The 23,676-nt window shown below is 37.2% G+C and overlaps 1 protein-coding gene across 1 annotated transcript in view; it reads left to right on the forward strand.

Annotated features, from left to right (window-relative positions):
• Nucleotides 1-23,676, forward strand: part of LOC135205749 (A disintegrin and metalloproteinase with thrombospondin motifs adt-1-like) — an 86,919-nt gene that overhangs the window by 8,285 nt on the left and 54,958 nt on the right. The window contains 1 exon segment of the mRNA XM_064236865.1: nt 20,673-20,820. Coding sequence (XP_064092935.1) covers nt 20,749-20,820 — 72 coding nt within the window. The 5' untranslated portion in view covers nt 20,673-20,748.

Raw genomic sequence — 23,676 nt, forward strand, 5'->3', positions numbered from 1 at the left:
CTCTCTCTCTCTCTCTCTCTCTCTCTCCTTATTCGCGAGTAACTAGACAGACCCAGCGTTGCACGCAGACGGGACAATACTTTAAAAAAAGTTAAGTATATCATAGTTTTACCAGACCACTAGGGATGGCCCGGAATATTAGATATTTTGACGTGGCGAGGAACTAATTGGTAACCTAGCAACGGGACCTACAGTTTATTGTGGAATCCGAACCACATTATATCGAGAAATGAATTTCTATCGCCAGAAGTAAATGCCTCTGATTCCGCGTTAGCCGAGCCGAGAATTGAACTTGGGACCAACGGATTTGGTAGCCGAGCGCGAAAACCACTCGTCCAACAAGGAACTTCCTCTCCTTTAACTCCTCGCTCACGTCATCATTATGACGTCAACATGCAAATGACATGACGACTCCTGCTAATAGGGTGAGGCGAGGCTCGACAGCGTTATAAGGCAGCTGAAAACCACATTAGGGTCGTCACGGGAATCCTTACTAATTGGCCCGGCGTCCTTGGCGACTTCAATGCCACAAGTAGCGATCCGTCCGGTGGTTTGCAGAGGGGGCACTGCAGGTCGGAAATGGTTTTGAATCTTGCGTGCTAAAAGGGTATATAAACAAAGATAGCCTTTGAAAAGTATAGCTAGGGCAGTTGGATCTGCCCTACGCTTTTTCGCTTGGTTGTGGCCCCGTAAGGGGCATCCTCCGAACACACACACACACGCACACATTATATTTGAATTCTTATCACATCACCGTGATTCATATATACATGCATTAAGCTACAAATGTCCATTATTATCCAATTCGCACCACCTTGGAATTAATATATTTTCATATACGTGTGTTAACAGAAGGGGATTTTTATTTAGTTGATATTCATTTCGTCCTCCAGTGGATTCGAACCAGCGGACAGACAGACAGAGGAGAAATCAGGACTGCAGTGATGTTATCGACTCGCGAATTGGATATTAAAGGACATTTGTAGCTTAATGCATATATATATATATATATATAATATCTATATATATATATATATATATATTTATATGTATATATATTAATATATTATATATTGTAATACTAGATATAGATATATATATATAATATATTATAGTATATATTAGTATAATATATATATATATATATGTATATATTATATATAACTATCTATATGTATATATATATATATATATCTATATATAGATATTATAGATGATATGGAGATATATATATTAAAAAAAATTATTGTATATAATTTTTAAAATTTTAAAAATATATATATATAGATATATATACATATATATATTTATATATGATATATATTATATATATATATATAATATATATCGTAAAAATATTTTTATATATTATATATTGTATGTTTAATTATGCATTAATGATATGTATGTATGTATGTATATTATATACCTTTTATATATCGTGAGAGAGAGAGAGAGAGAATCAAACAACCTTACGAATCGTACTGTACATGAATGTCCCTTTGTGCTACAGACACATATGGCACCCATATCCAGCCAGGCAGAGATGAAATAGGGCCGTAACGGGACCTCGGTCAGTCAGTTCAGGATAATTTTGGAAATTAGCGTCTGACGACTTTGTTCGTCTTTGTGTGCGAGTGTGGTGATGATAATTTAATGGGGTTTATTGTGTTATTGTCTTTTTTAATCCTTTTCATGTTTATTATTATTATTATCTTTATTATTTTATGCAATATTGGATTAACTGGAGATTTAACTTTTTTTTTATGTTTTTCTGTTTTCTTGCTGGCGCATAATTTAACATATATAATGGGGCTGGTTCTCTCTCTCTCTCTCTCTCTCTCTCTCTCTCTCTCTCTCTCTCTCTCTCTCTCCGTTAAATTGCATTTATGAAGGTATTGAAGTATTCATTCATTGACAAAAACTATATATAGAATTTTCAATTTAAGCCACACTTTGAATGTTTTGCTGCTGTAAACCTTTATAGATTTAGACATTTATGCACATTTTTGCCCCATATGTTCCCATCCTCCGTATATTACTATTAGTTTTCTGAAAAGGACGCTTATTGTGCCGGCATCGTCTGTCCGCCAGCACTGTTTCCTGTCCGCCCTCAGATCTTGAAAAATACAGCGGCTAGAGGGCTGCATATTTTTATGTTGATCATCCACCCTCCAATCATTAAATATACCAAATTGCAGCCTTCTAGCCTCAGTTGTTTTTATTTTTATTTAAGGTTAAAGTAAACCATCATCGTGCATCTGGCAACGATATAGGCCAGGACACCAACGGGTTGTAAGATGAACAGAAAACTCGATTACAACTTTTTTTTTTATTTACGATGTTTATCAAAAAACATTCTTGCCAGAATTGAATTCCAGTAATAATAATAATAATAATAATAATAATAATAATAATAATAAGAAAAAAATGCCAAACTGGAAAGCCCCAGGTCCCGATGAAGTCCATGGATACTGGCTCAAAAACTCAAGGCCCTACACCCACGAATAGCAGAACAACTCCAGCATTGTATCTCAAATCACCAAGCACCCAAATGGATGACCACAGGAAGAACATCCTTAGTACAAAAAGACAAGAGTAAGGGAAATATAGCCAGTAAACTACAGGCCTTAGCACCTGCCTACCAATAATGTGGAAGTTTAACTTAAACAGGGTAATCATCAGTGAAAGGCTATACAACTACCTAGAGGAGGACAAAACCACCATCCCACCAACAGAAAGGCTGCAGAAGGAAGTGTAGGGGCACAAAAGACCAGCTCCTGATAGACAAAATGGTAATGAAGAACAGTAGGAGAAGGAAAACCAACCTAAGCATGGCATGGATAGACTATAAGAAAGCCTTCGACATGATACCACACACATGGCTAATAGAATGCCTGAAAATATATGGGGCAGAGGAAAATACCATCAGCTTCCTCAAAAATACAATGCGCAACTGGAATACAATACTTACAAGCTCTGGAAAAAGACTAGCAGAGGTTAATATCAGGAGAGGGATCTTCCAGGGCGACTCACTGTCCCCACTACTCTTCGTAGTAGCCATGATTCCCATGACCAAAGTACTACAGAAGATGGATGCCGGGTACCAACTCAAGAAAAGAGGCAACAAAATCAACCATCTGATGTTCATGGACGACATCAAGCTGTATGGTAAGAGCATCAAGGAAATAGATACCCTAATCCAGACTGTAAGGATTGTATCTGGGGACATCAGGATGGAGTTTGGAATAGAAAAATGCGCCTTAGTCAACATACAAAAGGCAAAGTAACGAGAACTGAAGGGATAAAGCTACCAGATGGGAGCAACATCAAACACATAGATGAGACAGGATACAAATACCTGGGAATAATGGAAGGAGGAGATATAAAACACCAAGAGATGAAGGACACGATCAGGAAAGAATATATGCAGAGACTCAAGGTGATATCAAGTCAAAACTCAACGCCGGAAATATGATAAAAGCCATAAACACATGGGCAGTGCCAGTAATCAGATACAGCGCAGGAATAGTGGAATGGACGAAGGCAGAACTCCGCAGCATAGATCAGAAAACCAGGAAACAAATGACAATACACAAAGCACTACACCCAAGAGCAAATACGGACAGACTATACATAACACGAAAGGAAGGAGGGAGAGGACTACTAAGTATAGAGGACTGCGTCGACATCGAAAACAGAGCACTGGGGCAATATCTGAAAACCAGTGAAGACGATGTGGCTAAAGAGTGCATGGGAAGAAAGGACTAATAAAAGTAGACGAAGACCCAGAAATATACAGAGCCAGGAGAAAGACAGAAAGAACAGAGAATGGCCACAACAAACCAATGCACGGACAATACATGAGACAGACTAAAGAACTAGCCAGCGATGACAATTGGGCAATGGCTACAAAAGGGGAGAGCTAAAGAAGGAAACTGAAGGAATGATAACAGCGGCACAAGATCAGGCCCTAAGAACCAGATATGTTCAAAGTATGATAGACGGAAATAACATCTCTTCCCATATGTAGGAAGTGCAATACGAAAAAATGAAACCATAAACCACATAGCAAGTGAATGCCCGGCACTTGCACAGAACCAGTACAAAAAGAGGCATGATTCAGTGGCAAAAGCCCTCCACTGGAGCCTGTGCAAGAAACATCAGCTACCTGCAGTAATAAGTGGTACGAGCACCAACCTGAAGGAGTGATAGAAAACGATCAGGCAAAGATCCTCTGGGACTATGGTATCAGAACGGATAGGGTGATACGTGCAAACAGACCAGACGTGACGTTGATTGACAAAGTCAACAAGGAAGAACGTATCACTCATTTGATGTCGCAATACCATGGGACACCAGAGTTGAAGAAAGAAAAAAGAGAGGCGAAAAAAATGGATAAGTATCAAGATCTGAAAATAGAAATAAGAAGGATATGGGATATGCCAGTGGAAATCGTACCCATAATCATAGGAGCATAGGCACGATCCCAAGATCCTGAAAAGGAATCTGGAAAAACTAGAGGCTGAAGTAGCTCCGGGCCTCATGCAGAAGAGTGTATCTAGAAACGGCACACATAGTAAGAAAAGTGATGGAATCCTAAGGAGGCAGGATGCAACCCGGAACCCCACACTATAAATACCACCCAGTCGAATTGGAGGACTGTGATAGAGCAAAAAAAAAAAAAAAAAAAAAAAAAAAAAAAAAAAAAAAAAAAAAAAAAAAAAAAAAAAAAAAAAAAAATAAATAAAAATAATAATAATAATAATAATAATAATAATAATAATAATATTGGTCTCATATTCCAGTTACGATCAAGGTTTGACTTTTATAAAGAGTATTTTTATTTTTAATTTCAGTCCTTCCTCTGGCAGTAGGTTGACTATGGTTGGTTCAGACAGGGGGAAGATAGGCTTTTATATGTATATATATATATATATATATATATATATATATATATATATATATATATATATATATACTCCGTAGTGGGTATAGTGCCTTCAGTTCACTGTAGGCATCACTTGCAGGTTGTTTGCAAGCGTCCCTTCGGCCCCTAGCTGCAATCCCTTTAATTCCTTTTACTGTACCTCCTTTCGTATTCTCCTTTTTTCCCATCTTGCCATCCAACCTCGCATAACAATTGTTTGACGGTTCAACTGCGAGGTTCTTCCTCCTGTTACGCCTTTCAGACCTCTCCACTCACAATTTCACTTTCAGTATTGAATGACCTTATAGGTTCCAGCTCTAGGCCTCTGGCCTAAATTCTATATTCCATTTATATATATCATATATACAAATGTACGTATACACAAATACATATATATATATATATATATATATAATATATATATATATAATGTATATATATAATTATATGCATACATACACGTATGGATAAATACACAAACACATATGCATATATATATATATATATATATATATGTATTAATATATATATATATTATATTATATATATATTATTTATATATACATATATATATATATATATATATATATATATATATATATATATATATATATATATATATAGAGGATGTGTGCACTTATACATGACTAAGGGAATACGCATATATATTTTATATATGTATAAGATGTGTGAACTTATACAGTAAAGAAAATGAAATCTTGGCTGCAGCAATAATTCTTAACCTTGGACGCTGAGCGGACGAAACAGATGTGGGCGTGAACCTTCTTTTATCTGTGCGAGAATCAACTTCCTCTATTGCAGTCAAATCTCCATTGTCAAAATTTTGATAACGGATCGTCCTTTGGCCTACGACCACTCTCCCCTTTCGCTATGGCCGTGCAAGGGTCTCTCTCTCTCTCTCTCTCTCTCTCTCTCTCTCTCTCTGTCTCTCTCTCTTTACTGTACCTCCTTTCATATTATCTTTCTTCATTTTTCTTTCCACCCTCTCCTAACATTTGGTTCATAGTGCAACTGTTTTTGAGGTATTCCGCCTGTTACACCCTTCAAACCTTTTACTGTCAATTTCCATTTTAGCGCTGAATGACCTCATAGGTCCCAGTGCTTGTCCTTAATTTTATATTCAACTCGACTCTCTCTCTCTCTCTCTCTCTCTCTCTCTCTCTCTCTGCAGTGGTATTGTCTGGGATGTTGCTAAAGGAGTTACGTAAAGAGAGGCCTTTGTTGACGGTATCATAATAGGTGTGAAAGGCTTCTACAATGAATGGCATTACGTTTCAAGGATCGTTTCAACGGTTAAATCGATAATGTTGTTAAGTTAAAAAATAAAATCCATCTTAAGGTTTATATTTCATCTCGAATTCTTACGGCAATTTTGCCACTTAAAATAACTTTCACTTTACTTCCTGAGAGAGGGTTGTGCGAACTTTGTGCTGTGCATATATATATATATATATATATATATATATATATATATATATATATATATATATATATATATATATATATATATATATATATATATATATATATATATATCGAGCTGATAAACACTAATGATTGGCTTCGAGAATGAATTTTCTTTTTATACGGTAAATTAAGCTTGCAATAATTTATAGTAGGAATAATAATATACAAGATATATTTCAAGAAGCATGCAAACAAGGGAAATGAGAATTATAGTGATATAGCCAGTTTTACAACTGAAATAAAAAGTTGAAATGGAAACGCGTTACTTAAACATAGTGAAGATTTAAAAACTGCCTTTATTATTTATTCAAGTTTAAATCAGAAATGTCCTTCGGACATCGAACTCCAAAAGTGTAAACCCATCAAAGGTGAAACGTAACAAGTCCTCAGTCATCGAACTACAACAGACCCACTGGGGGAGCAGTTGCATGCTATTGCTAATCGTAAGGTACTTGGACCGAATGCAAGATGTTATCTCCGCCCACAGCCCACATACGTGAAAGTGTCCGATTTTTTTTCCCTCTCTTTTTTCGTGACATTTGTAAGAGTCAACACGCGATTCACGCTAAGGTGCTGACGAGAGAATGTTCTTTTGTTTTATTTATTTGTTATTATTTATTTTTTTTGTCTTTTTATCGTTCTTTACTCTTTAGTGTTTTGTTTTCCGTATGATAGTAGGATTAAGGTTTTTCAATTGTTTGTTTGTATATGAAATGAAGGCCGTTTTGCGTACGTTCTTAGCTATATATACAATAACGATCGAGACAAGAGAATACAGAGCTGCGTAATGCATTTGACTACAAGCAACGTTGCAATTGCAACATTATACTCGAATATTGCCCACTCTTCTCGACGGGACAGGCGCTGTAATAAAACATTGATAATTGTGAGAAACAGGAATTGAGTATCCTGCTGTCCCGAAATCCCCGAATCTTCTCTCTCTCTCTCCGTTTTTTTTTTCTCTCTGCATCTCGAGCCATCATTTCATGTCAAGGAGAAGTTGCTTCTCGCAATGTCATCCTTGAGAATAAATGGGTCGGGGCGCCCTACCTGAGCGTGAAACCATAGTGGACTTCAGGTGCTCTCTCTCTCTCCCTCTCTCTCTGAATTTAAATGATGTAATTTCAAATAGCCAATAGTCACCCTCATTGTTTAGCAACCTCCATTTTATCCATATTTTTGGGACAGGCGGCCCTGTGGTGATGTGACGCCATTTTAACATTCTCTCTCTCTCTCTCTCTCTCTCTCTCTCTCTCTCTCTCTCTCTCATATAATGATAATATTCCAACAAATGAATACTCTCTCTCTTTGTCCGTGCCGTCACTTTTTAAACGGTGCAGTAATAGTGAAAGGGAGCCGTTCACATTGTTCTCTGTTATGGGGTCGATGAAGTAATAACAGAGCCCTAATGAATGCAGGTGGATGGATGTGTGTCACCCGGACACAAGCAAGTTCTGTAGTTTTGTTCATTTTTCTAAATTGTTTGACGGGGGGAGGGGGTCGTCGTCCTCCTCCTAAACATCTACAAAGAACTGAGAGATCCTCTCTTCTTTGTCCTCGTGATATCAATGCATTGTCTTGCTTTCTTTGTCTTCGCAAAATCTGGTTTTCACTCATTGTCTCCTTCGCCATTGAATGACTCCCTCTCTGGTTGGAGGCTTCAACCTCGCACAGGTGAGAGAGAGATTGCCGCGTATGTACTTCATAATGAGTATTGTTAGATTCCCCTTCTCTCTCTCTCTCTCTCTCTCTCTCTCTCTCTCTCTCTCTCTCTCTTTCTGTATATACATTCCTAATAAAGGAGCCCATGAAAACGCCAAAATATAGAAAGAAATAATGGATGGAAACTAGAAATGACGAGATACAACACATCCCATTGTGGGAACTTCTTCACATACTAAATACGTGACACGTGGAACAAACTGCCACCAGAAGTTGTAAACAGCAACAGTGTGGAAGAGTTTAAAATAAAGCTAGACAAAATCATTAGGACTGTGAATGCACAGTAAAACCTGCTCCTACAGATAAGTGGGCACACGATGTCTCCTCGGATGGACCAACAAGTCTTTGAGACATCCTAATCCTTGGAACTCCTTGTAAAATATATTTCAGAGAATGGTGTCTGTCTCTTCATTGCCTACCTGAAGAGAGAGACACCAGTCTCTGAAATATAGTGCTTCCTTTCTATATTTTGGCGTTTTTATGGGCTCCTTTTATTAGATGGAATTCTGTTGTGACAGAGCGTTTTTACAAGTCATATATATATATATATATATATATATATATATATATATATATATATATATATATATATATATATATATATATATATTCACAAAACCACAGCCAAAACAGCTCAGCACTTAACCAACCTTTCAGCATCAAAGATAAAAACACTAAAAGTAAACAACGTCAAGAGGCACAAGGAATGACAGAATAATTAGGCTAAAAACAATGGGACAGCAGAGGAATGGTTGTTTAAAGTTGGAACAAGTAGTTTGATGTTCAGTTTTTCCAAAATCAACAGTTCGTTGGTTCCCTTGTTTGGCCAATAATTTTAAAATCTTCGTATTTGACTGTAGCTTTACATTTAATAGTATATATATACTGTGTATATATATATATATATATATATATATATATATATATATATATATATTTATAATTATACAGTATATATTCATTCTCTTGTGGCCACAAGTCCCGAATCGAGTGAGGAAAGGGATGGTAAGGGCGTGTTCTCTTAGAATCCAGACTCTTCTGTTGATACTTCAGTGACTTAGATAATCTAGTTGTTGGTCGACTGTCGCGGTTTGCTGCTGGCTTGGGAAAAGCGAGCGATAGAGAGAGAGAGAGAGAGAGAAACTTCATTTTCGAGTGATCCGTCAAGAACTAGATCATGATGTCATCATGTAATTAACATATGGAGGGTCTCCACGAAGTAGTCAGCTTTGATTAGAACTCTCTCTCTCTCTCTCTCTCTCTCATATGTTAGTTCCTTCGTGTACACCGCTGTGACCACGATTTCGAGCATAATTTCACTTTCGTTTGGAAATAATGCGCGTATATGTATGTTTGCACCTAATGCCTCAATATTCTTTGGTTATTATCCGTATAGTTTTCTAGGGAATTCTGGTCTTAGCAATCTAGTATTAGAAGCTATAATTTCCCCTTATTCCGACAACCTCCTCCGCGTTTCCGAAGGTTGTACTGGCCTTAAGAACGATTGATTATTTAAAGTCACCTTCCCATCGTATAAGTGCTACGTCTCAAGGTCGCAGCCAGGAATGTATTTTGGGGGTCGCCGCTTAATCAGGGCTGATCTGTTCACGAGACTTGAAAATGCGAAGATCTGAAGAGATACTGAAATTTGCTAATACTATAAATCAGTGGTTCTTAATCTTATTATGACCACGCCCCCTCTAAGACTTGGTCCTTTCTTTCACGCCTCCCCTTCCATCTATGAGTAAAATTCGCCCCGCCCCAAGTTTTAAAGGAAAATTGTAAAAAAAAAATGAGAAAGGGAAGGGGTTTCGAGGGCTAGGAAGGGAGGTCAATAATTACCAAAAATGGTCAACCCAACGAGCCTAACTAGAGTAGTAGTTAGGAAAGTATTATAAGGTGATACTTCTATAGTTTTTCATAAATTTCTGAATATTAGTTCATCACTCTTGTTAAGAGAATAACGGATATAATTAGATCATTTTTTTTTTCATTTTCCCTGGGGCTCGTGCCTCCCCTGGAAATTGCTGACCCCCCCCCCCCCCCCCCCGGGTTAAGAACCACTGCTATAAATGATATGACGTTAGTGGGGCAATATACTTTGTATAACAACTCGATTGGATAACAATATGTTTTTAGTGGTTTTCAGTTTTTCGTGGCTCCAAAGTCGTTCAGTATGCGAACAAAACAAAGGAAATTTCAGCAAGATAGACCATTTTAATGTTTAATTATTACGGATCATTACGGCCTACTTATTACCCTATTTTAAAAAGACTTTGTGAAATATTTCAATAGGAGGAAATGAAAAGTTATGTTAGTAATTAACCATTAAGTTATCATTTCTAGTCACTATAATATTAACGTCAGCAGTACCTCGTCTCCCACAGAGACAAGGACTACACATTTTATATTCCAGCCATACTTTCTCAGGATACAGTGGGAACTCGTGTGTCATACTCCACTAAACTTGCAGAAAGTGCAAACAGCATCAGTCCAATTCTAAAGTTCCTTTGGTGTTCAAGGTCACACGGGCGATTAGTTTAGAATTAAACGTTGTAAACTTCATGTTTTTTTTCGTAGATGGATGAAATGTATATTTTGAACGTAATGGACAATTTAACCAGAAAATGAAGGATGCGTTCAAAAATAGATTCTCCCTCATTTGAATTTTTGTTATAGGACGTATCAGACTGTGGTTATGATAAACACTTGTTGCAGTATACAAATTGCTATTCGATTCTTGATCAAAACCACTGCGGTAAACAGAACAAACTCGTGTGCATTTGAGTCCCAAAATCATACGCGTATGAGAGCGCGTACTGTAAAGCAGTACTTCAGTAACTGTTGCCATATACAGGTCCAAGTTTACAGAACCCATAAGGGGGTCGTGCTGCCAGTGCTCCTCACGTGGTGCACAGTATAGGTAACCTCTTTCAATCCTCTTACCGTACCTCCATGTATAGTCTATCTGCGAGGTTTTCCTCCTGTTACACCTTTCAAACCCCTTACTCTCAATTTCCCTTTCAGCGCTGGATGACCTCGTATATCCCAGTGCTTGGCCTTTGGACGAATTTCTATATTCTATTCCAGACTATATAAAGAACGAAAGGCACAGGTGTAGAGAAAACAGAAAATCTTTCACAGGAAGTTATTCCTTTCCTGCTGGTAGGCAAAAGATTGCCGAATGAATTGTAACTCAAAACTGTGAATCTTTTCACCGATACCTGACGAACTATTCTTCGGGATACCAAGCTAAGTTTATACGATAGCGATGTACCTCTAATTCACCGAAAACAAAAGCATTTAATTCGGGAAGAATAATACATTTAAAAATATTTTTATTCAGTTTTTTTTATTTATTTTGTCATTGATGTTAATAGACGTGCCTATTCCTTGCACAGGTAACAAGAATACAGATTAAACTGTCGAGTTATAATGAGCAAACATTCATGTACAACTATGTATGTATGTATGTATATATATATATATATATATATATATATATATATGTGTGTGTGTGTGTGTGTGTGTGTGTGTGTGTGTGTGTGTGTGGTGTAATTACACGCATCTAGACAGCAACAAGGGACAATCATTAGTCTGCCAAAAAGCGTGACTGATAGCTAGCTAATTACCGCGGTAAGATACCTGTCTATGTATAATTGTTCCTCCTGCTATTAAGGTCACTGTGATCAACTAATTTTATTTTATTTATTTCCCTTTTATTATAGTGACTGATTCGACTCCTGTATCTACGCTTAACTGGTGCTATTTGAAAACAGTGCATTGTAGTGAGAGACGGGAATATATTATGTGTCGTAATTTTGTTCAGTTATGATAATTTTAAGCGATTTTAAATGTAACGATGCATTAAACCGTCATGGAGAATATATATATATATATATATATATATATATATATATATATATATATATATTAGTCTGTATAGATATATACGTATATTGTATATGTGTGTCTACATATATAGTATATATACTATATATATATAATATATATATCATATAGTATATAATATATATATATATATATATATATATCTATATATATAATATATTAATATTATTTATATCTTACCATAATAATAACAATAAATTAATATAATATATATATTATAATATTATAATTATATATATATATATGTATTTATATATATATATATTATATATATATATATAATATAGATATATATATATATATTTATAAATATTATTATATATAGAAATGGAGAGAGAGAAGAAAGAGAGAGGAGAGCGAGAGAGAGAGAGAGACGAGAGAGAAGAGGAGAGGGAGAGAGAGAGAGAGAGAGACAGGTAACTGTTATTACATTCGAGTATTTGTTATTTTAGAAGCTGTATCAATATCTAGCTTACTAAACTTTTTTTTAATAATACAAATATTTTTATATAGTTATATATACATACTGTATATAAATTTCACCAAATTTTGAATTTTTTTTTTTTTTTTTTGTTATTAAACTCTGTCGATTCTTAGCGTCTAATAGTATTGTGGTAAGCTCCATGTATAATTCTATTTTGCAAGCACATCTATTTTCAACACACTGTTATAAGTCGTATTCTTCTTCACACTCTGTTGTGAGTCGTATTCTTCTTCACACTGTTATGAGTCTTATTTTCTTCACACTGTTGTGAGTCGTATTCAAGAGGAATTAACTGGAGACTTGTAGGTGTACAATGGGATACGTGTTTTCCCGCTCTCATGTCTAGAATTGCTGTTCGGTAGATGCGTTCTTTAATTTCAGAAGATATGTGTTTTGCAGTTACAGACACACACACACACACACACACACACACACACACACACACATATATATATATATATATATATATATATATATATATACATATATATATATATATATATATAATATATATCATAAATATATATTTACAGAGAGAGAGAGAGAGAGAGAGAGAGAGAGAGAGAGAGAGAGAGAGAGAGAGAGAGAGAGAGAGAGAGAACCGTTACTACGCCATCTACAGTGATCTAGTTACAGAACAGGGCCTAGTAGCACTTCCTTTACTTTTCCGTTCTGTATGGCAGTTGCATTCACTTTCTCTTCCCTTCCCCCATTATGCAGTCTATCTCCCGAGCCTTTTTACCCTTCCTGGAGCGGCACATCACTATTGCGTAACGGGCTAAGAGCGGAGGTATATTAAGTAACACACGCGCACACACACACAGAGGGGCGCTTCTGTGCCGTGTTTTACGATAACTTTTACGTCGAGTCATGCTACGTAACGCTGGCCTTCAGGCTACGAATTGCTTACTGGTTTGTGTGCACTCATTATGAAGTATTACTCGTTAAGATTCGTACGAAAATTACATAAATTCGGTTTCTATGATTGGCTGTTGACAGGAAAGGTGGAACATACATCCCGCTTATGTGGACTCTCTCGAGAGACTGAGAGTTTCCAGCCCTGTGATTAGCTTATCAACAGCCAATCAGGAGCTTCGTAAGGGACTGGCCTAGACGTCAAATGCACGGTTGATGTGAGTCTACTATAGTCCCATATGCTCTTAAGTCCTTGAGCTCATTTGAGCTTTATCTTCGACTTATTTTCTTTTATCGGGTCTGGGCTAGATATGGACGCCAGGTGGACCGTCTTCTCTGGCTCTGAAATGAGAGAGAACGATATCCCAGCTGTAGCTGTTTTAATGTGCTGTCAAACAAAGGTAAATATATTCCACATATCAGTATGTATCAGTGACTGACAGTTTATCCACTTGAAGCCACAAGTTCCCGTTACATTTGCTCAACTGCCAGTTTAATAGAAAACGATAATTGAAAGTGAAAAAAAGTTGCGATTTCCATGAGAATGGGATGTTCTCAAACACTCATACGTCATCGCGATGTCGTAATTCACGCATTCCTCATTCTAGGCATGTCACGTATGTCAGATAGATTAAAAAAAAGGGGGGGGGGAGGGGGCTACAGGAGACGACGCAGTCGCATTTCTTCATCGCGAGAAGCAATTGACAAAGGAAAAGATAACAGTGTGGTGAGATAAAGTCAAGTTCGGCCTAGCTGCTGAGGCCGAGGGACTATAGGTCTACAATACACCGAACTGCTCAAGGCTCACGGTAACTATTACCCGTGGCAATTAGCCTTCTGCTAATTGTATTTTCAACTAATACAAGATGCTGCTTAAGTAGTTTCACCTTAGATGTCGAGGTTGATGATATGGAGAGCCTCGTGTCTTTACCTAGCCGATGCCAAATCGACATTTGTAAAAAGAGGAGAGAAGGAAAACGGTAGTGGGAACATCAACAGTTGTCCCTTTACTTACTTTATCCGTAAGTGCCACACCATTTGTTCAAACAAAGAACCACCTATATATTGCCACGGAACTCTTTCCGGTCAACACAATTATAAAGCGAAATGGAACGGCTGCATAACTGTCCGACAACAACAGCAGAAGGTGGGGCACCACAGTACTGCTTGTCGCCGAAGTCCAGCGCTCTGTCGCAAAACCGGAAGAAGATGATGAAAACGAAAACGGAGGGAAAAGTTGTAAACAAAACGTTTGTAAAGTTTTCCAAAATGGAATGACCTTTGGGCGTTGTCAGGATTTCAGTCGGGGTTCCAAAATATGAATTCACGTTTGTTTTGAAATGTATTTTTATCAAGTCATTGCTAATTTATGTTACTGGTTCGTGATTACAAAACATGTAGTACTGCAGCTACTTAACTGCGGGATTTAGACTAAAATGTATCGGCAGGTTCCTAATTGTATCATGCCCATAACTTGAACGCATGTGAACATTTAGGGAGGTGACAAACGACAAACCCCCTTCCCCCTGTCCCACTATGGCTTAGCCCAATCACAGTACTTCTACAAAGGAGCTGATCGTAACCGGAAGAAAAATAGAAAACGGGGGAAATTTTAAGCAAAGCGTGAGCTCGAATCCGACAAACAGCGGTTCGTGGAAAGTCCTGCATCCTCTACAGAGGTGCAAATGATGTCGTACAGTTCAAACAACTCTTCATATGTGCGCTCGTCATCTGCGCTGTGAAATAGTGGGTTAGAGGCTTATCATGTAATTGGGGAAGTTACCGCGTAATTTACGTTACTTTGCGAGAAGGCTGGGGACAAAAATTAGGGACGGCTTTTTTCGTATTTTCCGTGTGTGATACTACATAGTCACGGGCGTGAGCTAAGCATCAGCGGAAGTGGAGATAAGATCGTTTTGTTATTTATATACATAAAAACGGAGCAAACTATTTTACTTTACCTTGCAATAAATGAATTGAGATGTTCATTCGCCTACGTAGGGGAAGGTTACAAGACTAAATGTTATGCAATAACTTTATTGACAATTAACGGCTGAAATTCAAACGAAATTATAATAGATATCTGAATCTTACACATATTTTGGTGTGTTTGTGTTTGTTTGTGCGTGTACGACTGCGTTTCTGCTTAGTCCATTTGTCAGAATACCTGCTTCATTAGGAAAAGGGTTGGGCAGGATTCGAATCCCAGGCGAGGCACAGCCCTTTAGGCACATTCCGTTAATCCTACAGGCCAATCCTACAAAGCCTCTGATCTAAATGTGAATTACATATGTGGTAGAAAAACGACGTGGGGCTAGCACCCTCACCTTAAATGCCTTTTGAAAATAGGAAAACTAGTCCCCCTGAGCCACCCCATCTAATGTACGCATAGCCAAAGTGGGTGCTGTGTTGGTTGGTTCAGTGCTTAGCTCATCTTTGCTAGGTCTGTGGGTCGCTCCTGGTCTGCCACCCATCAGTCCACCCAGCAGTAATTAAGTACTAAAGTCTTTGTACTTATTTATAGCTGGTGTCAGAGAAACGGATGTAAGGCTTGCAACTTCATCCCTAAAGGTATTGATGAGAAATAGAAAGCTGTATACCTATACGCCTTTTGGAACCGTTACCTCCCAAGGGGATATTGCCGTAGGCCTATAGTGAAGAACACACTCATGTTTATATATATATATATATATATATATATATAACTATATATATATGTGTGTGTGTGTGTGTGTGTGTGTGTGTGTGTGTATTCTGTACAATGTCAGTTTAAAAGCAGTCGCCCCTTTATTGCTTTTGTATTTCGCATCTTCCATCCGGAGAGGTCAACAACACCAGTACGCGATGAATACCACAGAGATGATATATGCGGTAGTTAGATATTTAGCTTCGTGGGCGGTGGGCGTCCTGGCGGATGGGCGTGTGGGTGCTGATGGTGGAGGGAGGTGGGGCGGATGGTTTGTTGTGGAATGGGTGTTAGCTTGGTGTGGCTAGTGGGAGGAAGTGGCAGAGGGCGAAACACTTTGGGAAGTGTTATTGTCAACCTGGCATGACTTTTGCAGCCATTTACCAGCGGTGCTTCCGTTGCAGACTTGCAGCCACGCCTCGGCGCGCAATTAACCTTGGCCTAAGGCTGAACACCCCTGAGGTGTCGAGGAACTGGGGCCTTTGAACTTCTAGGATGCTGAGGAATCGCAAGCAGTGGACCCTTGACGCTGAAATGGACGCTGGAGATGAACCTTCGAGGGACTGGAGGTTATGAAGCCAGATGCCAGAAATGAGACGCAAGGAACTCGGAAGTGTGAATCCTTGATGTCTTAATTATAAACCGACGAGGAATTGAAGGGTCGGAGGCTATAGATCCATGAAGTGTTAATGATCTGACGAATAATTATGAACCCTTCAGCACACGAGGTTTTGGGTGTTAACTTTCAAACTGAATTTTCTTCAAACTGTCATTATTTTCACCAGAATTGAAAATACCAACAGCAAACCTTCAGAGTGCTCTCCGTCAAGCAAGAAACGTCACAGAAACTGCCTTCATGTTAGTAAAAGCAGCTAATAGCACAATGATCTGACGTACAAGTGATGTCCTGCATGAGAAATAATAACATGTGATCAGAAGATAATTATCAAAATCACGAAGGCCATCTTCCTTTCCTCTGACAGTCCTTTGACCCATCCGGCACGCTGCGAATGCGCGGTAATGGAGTGTCAGCCCGAAGAGAGGCGACGCCTACAACCGAGTCGTAAAGAAGGTCTTGCGCGTAAACTTTCATTTCTAATTATTGCCTCTAACAGACAACACTCCAATAACGTTTTAATTGTTACCGAAGAGAAAGCAAGGCAGCCTCCGTGAAGTGGAAACACCTGTTTTTTAGGACTTTTCATAACCTGTGTCACGTCAGGGTTGACTTCGTTCCAGGAGTAAAGAGAAAGTCACAGGGAATTGAGTGGATAGAGTCAATTAAGGATCAAGAGTTCGTGTAATGGATTTCTACGCCTCCATCGGTCTTGAAAATTGGATTCATAAACTCTGTATGTAGTGTTCATTGGCAGATCTAGAAATCTTTCGTCGTAGTGGGGGCCACTTAGGATTATCATATATATATATATATATATATATATATATATATATATATATATATATATATATATATATATATATATATGTATGTATGTATGTATGCAAGCACACATATGTATACAGTGGTGGTTACTGTTATTGTCTTTGTTGTTGAAATAATCATTGACTAAGCAAATTTTTGCTACTAATAATGACTTACTGACAGCCAATCCACTACTGTGCATACATACATATTAACCTCAAATAGAATGAAAACTACAGAGGCTAGAGGGCTGCAGTTTGGTATGTTTGATGATTGGAGGGTGGATGATCAACGTACCAATTTGCAGCCCTCTAGCCTCGGTAGTTTCCAAGATCTGAGGGGAGACAGAAAAAGTGTGGACGGACAGACAAAGCCGTTAAAATAGTTTTCTTTTAGAGGAAACTAAAAACGTTAAAAAAAAAAAGATTCCGTTAATGGAAACGATGATGAGGCGATAAAACCCTCGAACGTTTCCGTTTACTTTCGTGATGTCTCTTTGCCATAACATTGATGAAGTGGAGCTTAGTCACTGTCGTGGAACGGGAACAAATCGGGTATTATTCAGCCTCGGTGAACGCCGGTCCTCAACCTCTTCCTCGGAGCCGGCAATCGTCAGCTCCTTGTCTTCTTCTTCTTCCTCCTCTTCTCCTTTTCATTCTCCCACAGCATCCATTGAGCAGAACAACGTCTGGAGCGCTCCCCAAAGCGTTTGGTTTGACTAGACTTCCGTTAGGGGTTAGTGCCGTCAGTGCACCCCATGCGGTGCTCTGTAGGCATTACTGAAGGTTCTTTCATCTTACTTTCCACCCTCTCCTAACGGTTGATTCTTAGTGCTTCAACTGCTTTGTGGTTTTCCTCCTGTTACTCTTTCAAACCTTTTACTGTCAATTTTCCGTTTCATAGCTGAATGGCCTCGTAGGTCCCAGAGTTTGGCATTTGGCCAAGATCCCTGCTGTTTAACCTCGCAAAGATTATGTTGAGCCCATCGTATTTTTCGTTATAGTTCCATCAAACTTTATTTTGCTAGTAATTGACAGCTAGTCAGTAAAGCGTATTGATGATGCTCAGGTTCTGGGACATAAAAAAGGGAATTGTTTTTTCACACATTGTTGTCGTGAAACTAATTGTTCGTGTTGAAATCATATTTGTATTTCATCACATGTATATATTCATGATCGTTGCAGGGCGCGCAGGTTCTTTTATGTTAAAGAAACAAATAGGTTATTTTATATTGAGGAAACAAATCATTCTTTGGATATTAATGTCTCCAGAATGCCTACGAACATTTGTTATCAGCATCAAGTTCGATAATGAGAGTCTAACAGTTCTCATTATTACGTAGTTTTACCTCTTCCAGTCTGGAAGATACAATTTAGAAACTGTGCATTTTCTTGTTTTCGTAATGGTTTATTTTTCCACCTCTTCATAGTCTCTTCATTGAAAAAAAATCAAGAGAACATTGAACCGTGGATCTAAGACGCTTTTTTTTTTTGTTTATTTGCATTTTCGTAATTTTTCATCGCCTCGTTTTCCACGGAGACTTTTCTGCAGATGAAAAGACTTCAACACCTTTGTTTACCAACATCTCAGTGGGTCGTTGATCTCTGCATCTGGACATTGAAGACGTTCTGTTTTCTTTTATATTCTTTTTTCTTCGTCTTATCATTGTCTGTTTGTCTTTACAAAGAGTATTACGGTCTTTTGTAAAGAAGTTTTATCTTATATAGATATATATATATATATATATATATATAATATATATATATATATATACTATATATATATATATATAATTCGTCAGCTGGGTGCAACGCTTTTCAATTGTTACACAGGTTTGATGATTCGCGTCTCTGTTGAATCTTGAATCTCATTCGTAATGAAAACAATTTACGCATTGTTTTTACAACGGGGAAATGGGCCTTGCAATGAGAATATCTTTATATATAAAGTATATTTCCTTTCTATACAATTAGGGAAGCGAGTGTATGGTAAACCTCTTTTGCGAATAGCTGCTTTTAGAACTAACAATTTATTCATATCTACATCAAGTGATTCTCAACCTTTTTAGTACCACGCCCCCTCTGAGTTGGCCTTCCCTGCACGCCCCCCCCCCCCCCACCCCCGCCACCCCTTTTGCATCTATGAGTAAAATTCCTTCCCAGATAAAAAAAATAAAAATAAAAAGGAATGTTTCCAGGGATACCAAGGGACGTAAATAATTGCAAAACATGCTAAGCCCAACGAATCTAACTAGAATATAGTAGACTATGGGGAAACTGACGTTATAAGGCGTTATACTTTTTGCATTTTTCCATAAACTACTGAATATTAAGAGGATTTTTAATTTTTTCCCTAGGGCTCGCGCTTGTCCTGGAAATTGCTGACGCACCCCCCCCCCCCCCCCACATTCCCCAGGTTGAGAACCACTGGACTCAACATGATTACTTAACTGTATCGATGCTCCCTTCCCCCAGAGAAACTCGGCCTGTCAAAAACTCGACAGCTTATGCAAATGAGGGCGGACTCATTCTAGTTCTATTAAAAAGATTGCGGTTCCAATGCTAAGGATCAAGGTCGAGCGTTTTGTCCAAATACCGACCAGTAGTATATGTCAGTCTTGAAAGATTTATAGCATCGTTTTTGTCAGGGTGTCGACGGCGCACTCTTGGATTTGCATAAAATGTTCGTGCTTGAAGATTTCGGCCTTAAGAACGGTGTGTCGTACGCTCAGGGTGGAAATGTCGTTTATTATTTTTTTTTCTCGTACACTGTACGATGATTTTGTATTATTACCCCTTTCTCTGTGTTTATATGTGTGCGTGTGTGTTTTTGTTTGTGTTTCTGTGCATTGGATAAATACCCGTCCAGCTGGACAATTTACCTCGACGAAAACCATTTCTCTCATTACAAACTCTCGGTTTATAATGGATAAACAGAATCAAACATGACAATTTTGTTCCTGTAACGTATAAAGAGGAACCTTTACTCTTCTCGGTAAATCATAGATTAAGAATATAATCTTATAATCTATCATTCGACAATATTAATAGCATTTAAAAAAAAAAAAAAAACCTTGAACGAAGTTTCTTTTACGTTTTCTTCGACCAGACAGAAGGCGCGAAGTATGCAAAGAAGAAGAAAGAGCAGCCACTAACCTCCGAGGAGATCCCTTATGACGTCACACCAACATGGCGCCGATGCTTCCAGGGGTACGATGGATTTCCATGACGTCCGTTTGCATCTCGCTCTTATTCAACCGGGTGAGTTGTTCACTTCAACTTTCGCTGTCAAAAGGGAGGATTTTAAGGGGTGAGGTTGCTAGCCCTACACCCCATTTTCTTGAAGTGCTTGTATACCCGATTTTTCTCGTAGTCGGGGAGTAAACCTAGAAACTACTTTGTTTTTGTTGTTATTGGAAGGGTAGAAAAGGTGTTGTTATTGGAAGGGTAGAAAAGGTGTTGTTATTGGAAGGGTAGAAAAGGTGTTGTTATTGGAAGGGTAGAAAAGGTGTGTGGGAGAGCCTAAAAATGTCTGAAAATGGTGTTTACTGATTAGAATTTTGCCGTATTAGCTTTGGAGGGGTGGTGTTTTTTTTGGGGGGTGGGGGGTGTGTCGAGGGCGGTATTGTCTCGCCCTAAAAGTCGTAATTGAATTAATTTATTTTTATTTATCATTTGCGCATAGAGTTTATGGGGGTTCAAAATATCGAGAATGAATATTACCCTAGTATTAGCCCCCCTCAAAAAAAAAAAAAAAAAAAAAAAAAAAAAAAAAAACGGCAAACACCCCAAATCGTGATTTTTTTTTTTTTTTTTTTTTTTTGCGATATACTCCTAAACTAGGTATTTCATCGAGAACATTATTATATAAATACGAAACTAGAGAATTATACATTTGAGAACCTGAGAAAGTTCCAAGTAGAGTAGCGGGGAACAAGAACTTGGTAATATATTTTGAAAGCTTTAGCGAAACCGATCACAGAATACACTGGAAAGGCAACTCAGTAATTACAAGAGCAAAATATGTCCTATCATTATGCAACGTGCTTCCAGTGCTGTAGTCGTTATGGTGTTGGTCTGCCACCTCAGTGGCCGCGAGTTCGATTCTCGGTCATTCCATTGAGGTGTTAAAGATGTGTATTTGTGGTGATAGAAGTTCACTCTCGACGTGGTTCGGAAGTCACGTAAAGCCGTTGGTCCCGTTGCTGAATAACCACTGGTTCCATGCAACGTAAAAACACCATACAAACAAACAAACAAACAAACAGTACTTCCAATTGTAATTTTAACATTAGTTCTGGTTTGTATAATGTGGACCCTTGTATAAGTAACACGTGTAAGAATGATCTTAAAGATGAAATCCCAGAGTTAATTACAAATTAGTTACATTACAGATACTTTCTTTGTTTATGTATCATTGATACATTTTTGTATGAATAAGTTTAATTTGCGAAAAAGGTTTTATTATTTACCAAAAGGAAATTTTGTGTGTGGTCAGTTACCGCCCTGTATAACCTCTTCATTGTCTTGTCTCTGCTTCTGAGCAGTTGGACTTAAATTTTTAGAAACCTCTTCGATTGCAGTACCCCTGTTTTGGGAAGGATACTAATTCTTCAGGTGTGTTAGATTCTAGGTATATACTTATTGTCCTGTGTAACCCCTATCCGTCATTTATACGACCTTTCTTTGTACACTGATCTTCATATAATTGTCAGTCTGCTAAGTAAAGGACACTGAGTCGAAAGGCCTTTGTTTCAGTTTCCTTCGTGGCTTTTGCCTTTCTTTGTATATGTAATTATATATATATTATATATATTATATAGATATATATATATATATATATATATATTATTCGAGCTACAAATGTAGTTTAATATCTAATTCGCTGAATCGATAACGTCACTGAAGTCCTGATTTCTCCTCTGTCCGCTGGGCGGTGGTTCGAACCCACGAGAGGACGAAATTATTATCAACTAAAAAAATTCCCCTTCGGTTTACATAATTGAAAATATATTATTTCGGAGGTAGGGCAAATTAGATATTAAAGGACATTTGTAGCTCGAATGATTTATATGAATCACGGTGAGGTGATAATGATTCTAAAAAAAAATAAAACATATATATAATATATATATATTATATATATATATATATAAGAGAATATATATATATTATATATTTTTCAGTTACGGATGTATGTAAACAACAAAAAAACACCCTTCCTTTATTGACGACATTTTCAAAAATCTGTCAAAACCGTCGCATACTTCATTTTGAAAATAGTTATTTCATTTAGATAGGTAGGATTTTCTCATGAACATATATTTAAAAAAAATAGCAAACTATCAACAAGGCAACACTCAATATGGGAGAGTATACAATTTTAACATTTTTTTTTAACAGGTGAGGATGACAAAATCATGGGAGTGCCCACATATATTATTATTATTATTATTATTATTATTATTATTATTATTATTATTATTATTATTATTATTATTACGGAGAACTTTCTATATCGCAGAGAAATATATTGAACCAACATTGAACGATATTAGAGTACTTGTGTTTTATGTGTGTATGTGAGTGTGTGTATGTGACTATATTGTTTGCATTTGTATCTGTATGTATATATATATATATAGTATGTATGTATTTATATACATACACGTATTCATGTGATTAAAACCATACTTATACATATATTATATATATTATAATATATATATATATATATATATATATATATATATATATATTTGTATATGTGACAAATTCACCGACACATACATACACATACACATACAAACTATATGCATGAATATTCCTACGCTTAGATTGAACATATACATATCCATACACACACACTTCAAGAGTATATGCATGAATATTTTAATCTATAAATTGCATTCCACGTGCATGCATACGTGCATGAATACATCCACACGCTTCAGGGACTACATGCTTGAATATTATTATACATAAATTGAAATCCTTTTACATACAAACATATAAACATACATTCATATTTATTTTCACAAATGAACTTCAAGAATTATATGCGCATTTTCATTCATAAATTGCATTCCAAAATTAAATTCCTTGTACATTCATACA

This window comes from Macrobrachium nipponense, chromosome 24 (assembly GCF_015104395.2).
Source record: "Macrobrachium nipponense isolate FS-2020 chromosome 24, ASM1510439v2, whole genome shotgun sequence".
NCBI classification, from domain to species: Eukaryota; Metazoa; Arthropoda; class Malacostraca; order Decapoda; family Palaemonidae; genus Macrobrachium; species Macrobrachium nipponense.